At 35.9% G+C, this 8,366-nt stretch overlaps 2 protein-coding genes and 1 long non-coding RNA gene across 7 annotated transcripts in view; 2 read left to right on the top strand and 1 right to left on the bottom strand.

Annotated features, from left to right (window-relative positions):
- Window positions 1-1,834, top strand: part of LOC116844037 — a 9,349-nt gene extending 7,515 nt beyond the window's left edge. For both annotated transcript variants that reach the window (XR_004377977.1, XR_004377976.1), the window contains one exon: window positions 1,716-1,834. This is a non-coding gene — a long non-coding RNA (uncharacterized LOC116844037). The remainder of the gene's footprint in view (window positions 1-1,715) is intronic.
- Window positions 1,725-4,319, bottom strand: LOC116844029. Of its 2 annotated transcripts, none has more exons than XR_004377975.1 (4): window positions 3,463-3,609; window positions 2,880-3,157; window positions 2,536-2,698; window positions 1,725-1,928 (listed from the first exon to the last, which is right to left on the bottom strand). XR_004377975.1 is itself a non-coding variant. In XM_032815097.1 (4 exons), the coding sequence occupies exons 2-4, from the start codon at window positions 3,652-3,654 to the stop codon at window positions 1,916-1,918; spliced, it is 411 nt and encodes a 136-aa protein (XP_032670988.1). In that variant the 5' UTR covers window positions 3,655-3,850; window positions 4,160-4,319; the 3' UTR covers window positions 1,783-1,915. The 2 variants fall into 2 exon arrangements, 1 of the variants encoding a protein (XP_032670988.1); XM_032815097.1 differs by lacking the exon at window positions 2,536-2,698 and adding an exon at window positions 4,160-4,319 and having other exon boundaries at window positions 1,783-1,928; window positions 2,880-3,085; window positions 3,463-3,850.
- Window positions 4,320-6,446: 2,127 nt separating this feature from the next.
- The window catches only part of LOC116843799 (PHD finger protein 14), an 8,055-nt gene continuing 6,135 nt past the window's right edge, over window positions 6,447-8,366 (top strand). For 2 of the 3 annotated variants that reach the window (XM_032814569.1, XM_032814560.1), the window contains exon 1: window positions 6,447-6,731. In XM_032814569.1, coding sequence (XP_032670460.1) covers window positions 6,692-6,731 — 40 coding nt within the window. In that variant the 5' untranslated portion in view covers window positions 6,447-6,691. Of the gene's footprint in view, window positions 6,732-7,680; window positions 7,882-8,366 lie in introns of those variants that run through there. The other variant, XM_032814578.1, reaches the window with a different exon arrangement.

The raw sequence follows: 8,366 nt of genomic DNA, 5'->3' as shown, positions 1-8,366 counted from the left end.
AGAGAGAGAGAGAGAGAGAGAGAGAGAGAGAGAGAGAGGGGGGGAGAGAGAGAGAGAGAGAGAGAGTCCAGAAACTCGATAATCAATTTGCATTCAATAATCCGCGATCGTTAAGACGGATGTATTCGACGAAGCCGGCATCTCGGCGGGACCAGAACTACCGGGCCGGAAATCGGCATGCGGATTAGACGCTTTGTCGTACGAAGCGAGGCGAGCGAGCGTAGCCTCGATCTGCTGGTCCAGGATTCCGGTTTGCTTATGAATGGTTCATGTGCCGAGTTAACGCGCGCCCACGTACGTACGTACGTAGGTACATATCTGCGCTCCGCGCGTGCATTCAACCGCGCATGAATGTTTTACCCAACTACGGAAATTACGAGAAACGCCCCGACGATCGAGTACAAGCGCGAGTCTCGGAAGATCCAAACATCTTAGTGTCTTAAGATCTAATGACATGACAATTATAAATACTCAAGAATCCGAAAAGACGAGAGCTTAAAAAATCCAATAATCCGCAGATGCAATAATTCGAAGATATGAATATGTGTGTGTGTGTGTGTGTGTATGTGCGTGCGCGCGCACACTATATTTTATCGATGAAAATATTAATGCGGGGATAGTAGAAATTTAAGTATTCAAGAGGGTACAAGAACCTAAAAATATATCCGATAATATTGATTATCCAGATTATATTGAAATATATCTGTTTTACTTATTTAGTATAAGAATAAAACTTTTCTATACTTAACCCTTTGCACGTGCATTAAACGCACTACAATTGGAAATATCTTTATACATGTTTTATTTATTAAATGTATAGTAATAATTTTAATACACAATTAAAATATTTACAATATATTACTTTTATGAATAAATGAATGTCAATAATAGTTAACATAATAAGTAAAAATTTTGAATAAAATATTTTTAATGATATCCAAAAAATATAAACAATCATTTTTACGTAATATCTTTCATTATTTCTCTTCAGAGTTTTTCTTTTCACAATAATGTAAAGAATTTTTAAATAAAGCAACTAAAAATTAAATACCCATACCTTTTCGTTTCCCAATAGCCTCTGTATTAATTTTTTATAGCAGAAAAATTAATTAAAACGTGTTACTGAAATGAAATATTTACAGCATTATCATAACAATTTTAAGTATAAAACAAAACGTTTCGATTCTACCACATAATAGGCGTTGCCGTGCAAAAGGTTAAATCATTTATATCCATATGATTATGATTAATATAAAGTGTCCGAGAATGTTCATTGGAGCTGAATTGGGCTGGAAAAATAACGCACCCCGAGGGAAAGAGACGGGATGTAAAAAATTTCCAATACTCCATATATATCCTATAGATATATTTCACGATTATTTAATAACCCGTATGTCATGTAAAGAACACATGATATTGCAAATGTAACGAATAAGGCCGATTAAATTAATAATGTAAAGGACCCACGTCTCTGTTATACTGCGTCATACGCGCTACAATTATACGAAAATTAATGAATAACAAATGTACGCGGTAATAAAAACCGCCCTTATGACTTTGATATTTTCAGAATAAGAATAATAAGCGATCCATTATACGAAAGATCAGACATTTCAACGGTATTTTGCCAGCCCATTTCGACTTCGCGTTACGAAGCGCGTAAATGTAAAAAAGACATGCATACCCGCTTACTTGGAAAATGTAATCTGTTGCAGCTCGACGTAAATGGGCATCTCGGGGCCAAGTCGTCTCCATTCCGTCTGTCCTCGGTTGCAGGGGATAAAACATTCGATCGTCGCTTGCTCGCTCACTCGCCATTTCGCGCAATTTTCACCGAAAAACTTTGCGCTCGTTTTCATCGTAACTCGAGCCGAAATAGCGTCTCAAACAACGATAGGTTATCTTCGATTTACTTTTAGTCGTGCAACCTGAAAAAGGAGACAATAATTAAAGAGAACAGAAATGATATCTTTTTATCATTTCTAAAGAAGTACAAAAAATAGCGAATTTATTTTCAAATTTTATAACATACACTGAGAAAAAAAGCAATTGGATCGACAAAATTGATAGTCACAGATCATCAAAGAAATATTGTATTTATTCGACAACATACACATTAGTACAGCAATAAGTTGCATTAAAATCACTATATCTGCATTGATATAGTAATATTAATGTAACTTATTATTACACTAACGTTGAATAGATCCAATGTTTCTTTGGTGACATATGACTATCAATTTTGTCAATCCAACTACTTTTCTTCTTAGTCTATAAATACTGTTTAAACACTGTTTAAAGATCTTGATCTATTTTTTATGTATCTTTTATGTGTACACATATGCATACAGAGAATACACACAGAGAATACACATAATATACACAGAGAAAGAATTAAACACAGAAGCTAAGATATATCTGTATGGCAGCTGTGTTATTGAAATTAAGAACAGCTAATGTCATTGCCAAATATTATAAATCATATTATGAGTCATTCACAAGCTGAATTATAACTCCACAACTTTATCTTCTCACTTGTGTTTGTTTGGCGAGGAAAATTCACAATGAGAAGTATGTCTACACTTTCACATGATTTTAAGTACGATACTTCTTGCACATCCATTTCTTCCCATATTGTTGAATTTAAATGACGTCTCGACAACACTCTGCTATCTTCTGAGTGTCTCAGCTTGTACAACTGTGTATTAAAAGAAAAATATGGAGTGAGCAATTAAGAAGTGACGAGATATTTTCATTGCCTCCAAAGTGCAAATAATGAAGCTAATCTTAAACTTTTACAAAACATGCACATTTTGAAAGTACATCTGAATCCGGTTACAGCGTGTCTACGTATGCATAGAAAAAATATTTGTACTCACCTTAGAGGCCTTTCTAGCGCGGTCAAGGTCGATGACGTCCATGAGAAAAATCGCCAAATTGCGAGCCATTCACAAGTCAAATATATCTCCACAGCTTTGCCTCCTCGCTCGTCCTTAGCCTGACCAGGAATAAGACTCGCAACGGAAAGTATGTCTACACTTTCACACGATTTCAATCGCAGTATTTCTTGCGCGCCCATTTCTTCCTGAACCGTCGAATTCAAATGATATCTCGACAACATTCGACTATCTTCGGTGTACTAACTCGGTTTGTACAACTGCACAATAAAATGGAGGCAACGTTTGGAGAAAAAAAAACGAAGCATTTTCATCATCTCTAAAGAAGCGCACGGAATAGCGAATCTAACTTTAAATTTTTACGAAATATGAGCATTTTTCATGTACATCTCAACCGAATTACCCGTTGCAACGTGTCTATGGGTGCTTATGCGCTGTAAGCGTCATTCTATCTTCTTCCCGCATGTAATGAGCGATAAAGATAGAATGACGCTTACAACGCGTAAGCGTCCAAAGCGAACGCAGCCTATGTATGCATAAGAAAAATATATGTTTTCGTACTCACCTGAGAGTCTCCCGTAATACGATCAAAGTTGATGACGTCTACGAGAAAAGTCGCGAGCCGTTCACAAGCAGAATTATACTCCCACAGCTTCGCCTCCAGCTCGTCCTTAGCCTGACGAGGAATAAGACTCACAACGGAAAATACGTCTACACTTTCACACGATTTTAATCGCAGTACTTCTTGCGCGCCCATTTCTTCCCGAACCGTCGAATTCAAATGACGTCTCGACAATAGGCCTGTTCTTTGTAGTTGCACTGCTGAACTGGTGCAATATATTGAAGTGAAACAAATATACGTTTTCTCACTCTAACTTATTGCACTAGTTCAGTAGTGCAGCTACAAAGAACAGGCCTAATATTCGACTATCTTCGGTGTGCCTCGCCTGCGACTGCGCATGAAAACGAGATGAAGGCAACAATTGAAAAAAGACGAGAAACTTTCGTCGCATCCAATAGTAAAATTTGTTTAACGCTGCAAATACTTTAGAACAACGAATAGACTAATTGTATTGCTCTATCTGACGCTTCGAAACATTTGCAGTGTCAAGCGGACCCTAAGTAAATACGAAGGATAGCGAATCTAACCTTACGAAATTTTTATGAAATATGAACATTTTTTTTAATGCACAGATCTCGCCCCGACTATAAGTTGGAATGTTTCAATATATATGAGAGAAAAGACACACGCGTCTACTCACTTGTTCTCCTAACTCGATGCAAATCAACCGACTTTCGTAATTGTGATCGTCAAGTCGCGAGACACCCGAATCACGATCCCACAGAAGACTCGCCTTCTCTCAATCCTCTCAATGTAACAAAGAACGGGACTCGAAATGAGAACTTCGCGTTTTCATATGACTTTCATCGCGACACTTTCTGCACATCCATCTCGTCCCGACGATCGACTTATATGCTCGTTTCTATCAACTTTAGTTAACTTAATCCACTAGTTATTTCAACGAAATTGACAATCGCATTTCTTGTTAGTCAGAATTGGCAAATGTGATTGGTCAATTGCGTTGGAATAACTAACCATTAAATTAACCAAAACTAGTAAAAACAAGCACTCGAATAATGTCTAAACAACGTACCTTGAACCTATAGATTCATTTTTATATTTTGCTAACCTCGGCTTATCAAAAAGCACAAAAATCGACCGTTGTAAACTCGTATGTCCTCGCCAAAATTGTCACAATCACGTCCATACTTTTAAAATTATGGCACCGTTTGCCATTTGTAAGGAGAAAGAAAGAGATAAAGAGAAAGAAACAGAAAACAAAGAATACATTGGATGCGTTCAGCGAACTCAACAGTTGCACAACAGTTGAGCAATTCGTCAATGTAATTGGTCTAAAGTTAGAGATTTAACAGTAAGGACCAATAATCATTGACCGCTCTCTGATCAGCTATGTTTTCTGAACGCAGCCATTGGTTGCGTTCAGAAAACATAGCTGATCAGTGAGCGGTCAGTGATTATTGGTCCTTACTGTTAGATCCCTAACTTTAGGCCAATTACGTTGACTAATTACTCAACCGTTGTGTAACCGTTGTGTCTCCTGAACGCACCCATGAGCGCGTTCAGCGGAAAAAGCGCTCAGTGAGCAATCAGCGATTATTGGTTCTTACTGTTAAATCCCTAAATCTAGACCAATTACATTGGCTGCGTTCAGCATAGAAAGCTGCTTTGCAACTGTTGTAAAATTCGTGAATCTGATTGGTACATGCTCATGGATTTAATCAAAATTAAGAGCATAGTCCAATCAGATTCACGAATTTTACAATAGTTGCAAAGCAGCTTTCTCTGCTAAACGCAGCCATTGGACGCGTTCAGCGGAAAAAGCGCTCAGTGAGCAATCAACAATTATTAGTTCTTACTGTTAGATCCCTAAATCTAGGCCAATTATATTAACGAATTTTTCAACTGTTGTACAACTTTCGAGTTCGCTGAACGCACCCATTGGTTGCGTTCGGGAAAACACTATTTAGCGCTATGAGCGTCCTTTGTCCTTGTTCAACTTTCAGGAACAAACAAAGGCAGAGCACACTCATAGCGTTAAATAAGGTCTCTCCGAACGCAATCATTATAAATTAAGCTTAAAGCCTAATCTACAAAGTGCTTTTCGCTTCATGTTTCTTATTTTTTATTTTCTTCTAACTAAAATATCAAGATTTAGATCAGAAAGAGATAAACAATAAGAAACTTAAGGCAAAGAGCACATTGTAGATCAAACTTAAGAAAGTAAACTGCGATGTGTTTTGACATTTTGGTCGGTTATTGTCAAATGGCGAACAGAATTTGTGAATGCTAATCATAAATTATCGTGCTTTGTCCTAATTTTGACTAGAAAAACTCTTTACACGTACCTCTTCACATTTACCGGAATTTGAACGGCAGCTCGTGTATCACTCGGCTACTTTCGGTGCCCTTCGGCAAACAAGCCTCCGTTCCCGAAAGTTCGTAGCCCGCGTGATTTAAAAGCATCGCCAAAGTAATCGTTAGATTTTGCTAGTACACCAAAACTCATATACGCCTGGCCATTCTCTAAATTAATAGTGTTTTCGACTGAAACTTGTTTGCGTCATTCTGAAAACGTTAATGATGTCACACGGCTCTACAAACTAATCACAAAGCTTATATGTACGTGTCCAAATCAGTTATCGCTTCCAAAGCAATTGAAATCCGCTTCAGTCGAATACGCTATAAAAAGTTCTAAAAATTGTCAACCAGGAGCATCTATTTCTACGTTATATTTCATGAAAAGAAATCCATACGTTAATCGTGATGATGCAAATACGACAATCGAGGTAAAACCTATTGCCCAGTTATTATTTCAAAATTATTTTCAATAAATTCTCTTCTCTGCTCTTAAAATATCAAGATTGAATTCACCGAGAACACATGGGAAGAATACTCGACAAGTGCTCAAGCAGAATATCCACTATGTATAACAAGCGGGAGCTTGAACTTCCCGCGGAAGGACACTCACAAACATGGCGCGTCAGCGCCGCACATAAGTGTAACGGGTGGACGCCGTGAGCAGGACAACATTGTCGATGAAAGAATTCACCTCTCTGTCGTGATATTTTGTTGTCTGTACAAATTTCGACTTATTCTACGCAATGAATCTTTGAGGACGTCGATTGAGGACACGATAGGACATTTCATCCGTTCAAAACGAGGCAGGACGAGGTCCATTTCGATCATCGCATAGGACGTACATTGGCAAAAAATGTCACAGGACGACGTTGGATTTTTGTATAAAACTATGAGTAAGTTATAACATAATTTCTAAACAATTTGCGTCCCGACAAGAAGCAATGAAACGTTAAGCTATTTGCAAAAAATTATATAGTATTGTGAATTTTTGTGATAGCATAAAATTTTTATGAAAAATAATTGATAAAATATTTATAAACATATTTACATTTTTTATCTCGTAGTAATATTTAAACTTGTCCTGTTTTACTGTTAAATAATTAGAGCTGAATTTTGCAAGCAATATATAATCAAATAATAGAGAAATAAAATTGTTAAAATTTGTATGGGCATTTCTCCAATGAATATTGATATGTGAATATTGTATTTACATAATTTATTTTGCAAGTGTAAGTGTAGGAGATTATATGTTAATAATTATTTTCCAATTGGCTTATTTTATACATAATATATTCTTATCACACTTTGAAACCAAGTCATTAACTATTCTTACATCTATTGAAACATTATTCTGATGCCATATACAGTGCTGTTATCATACTTGTCATTATTACTATGCAATTGTTGGTAGGAATTATTGATTAAATGTTATAAATAATGCCAGTATATTAAACTAATGTGTAGATATTAAATATGCATTATTTAATACATATGAAATATTTGCAACAAACTATGCACTATATATTTATTGTACCCTCTATTATTGTGCTTATTGTATGTATGATTTATTAGTTTCTATTATTGCAAATAATCTATTATTACTAAAAGTCCATATGTGCTAGCAACTGCTTCATGATAATAGCCTAGTTTACCATTTGTGAATACACAATATTCACCATAATAACCATAACTGACTAGTTTATTATTATTACAACTTCGTTACTGACATGCGTAAAATTAACCTAACATATTACCGGTAATACAGTCATGCGCGTAACACACTTGGGTGCGTTATATGTGAATCCGTGTGTATGGGCGTGTATATGTGAATCCGTGTGTATGGGCGTGTGTATAATGTGTGTGTATGTGTGTGTGCAAGGGACAGCTTGAACATGTAATAGGAGACTTAGATACTGTGTGAATCTGTGGTGTGTCAAAGCAGTAATGAAAACTACAAAGAGATATTGATAGTTTGTACTGTTGAGAATACTCAAATTTCAATCAAAGATACTGAAGAAATTGGAAGCATCATGACTAGTCCATGTATGTTCAGAAGGTTGAAGTACAGACATAACCTATAACTGTTTATACATCATATTTTACACAGATAATTCAATCTAATACATTTTTTGTTAGTCAGTGATAAATACTTATATATATATATATATATATATATATATATATATATATATATATATATATATATATATATATATATATATATATTTTTTTATATATATATATATATATATATATATATATATATATATATGGTGTCCCACAACTGGTAGAACCGTTAGGGGTTGGCAGAATTAATTGATTAATATATTAACTAATTGTCGGATCCAAAAATGGAAGAGGAACTTTCAGTTCCAAATTTCACCTACCACACCTTCCGCGTTATTGGACGCGTCAACGGATATTGACGTTTTTACAAAATAACGGAGGACTCTCGCTTCTTTGCTGTTTACTTGCCGGCAAAAAGCACCATCACCGAAATGCATCCGCGCGGTATTTCTCTTCGCGCT

Source organism: Odontomachus brunneus, unplaced genomic scaffold (genome assembly GCF_010583005.1).
Source record: "Odontomachus brunneus isolate Ranch 3 - 2012 unplaced genomic scaffold, Obru_v1 Obru_scaffold_003, whole genome shotgun sequence".
In the NCBI taxonomy this organism is placed as follows: domain Eukaryota; kingdom Metazoa; phylum Arthropoda; class Insecta; order Hymenoptera; family Formicidae; genus Odontomachus; species Odontomachus brunneus.
This window is presented reverse-complemented; position numbering and strand designations above follow the sequence as displayed.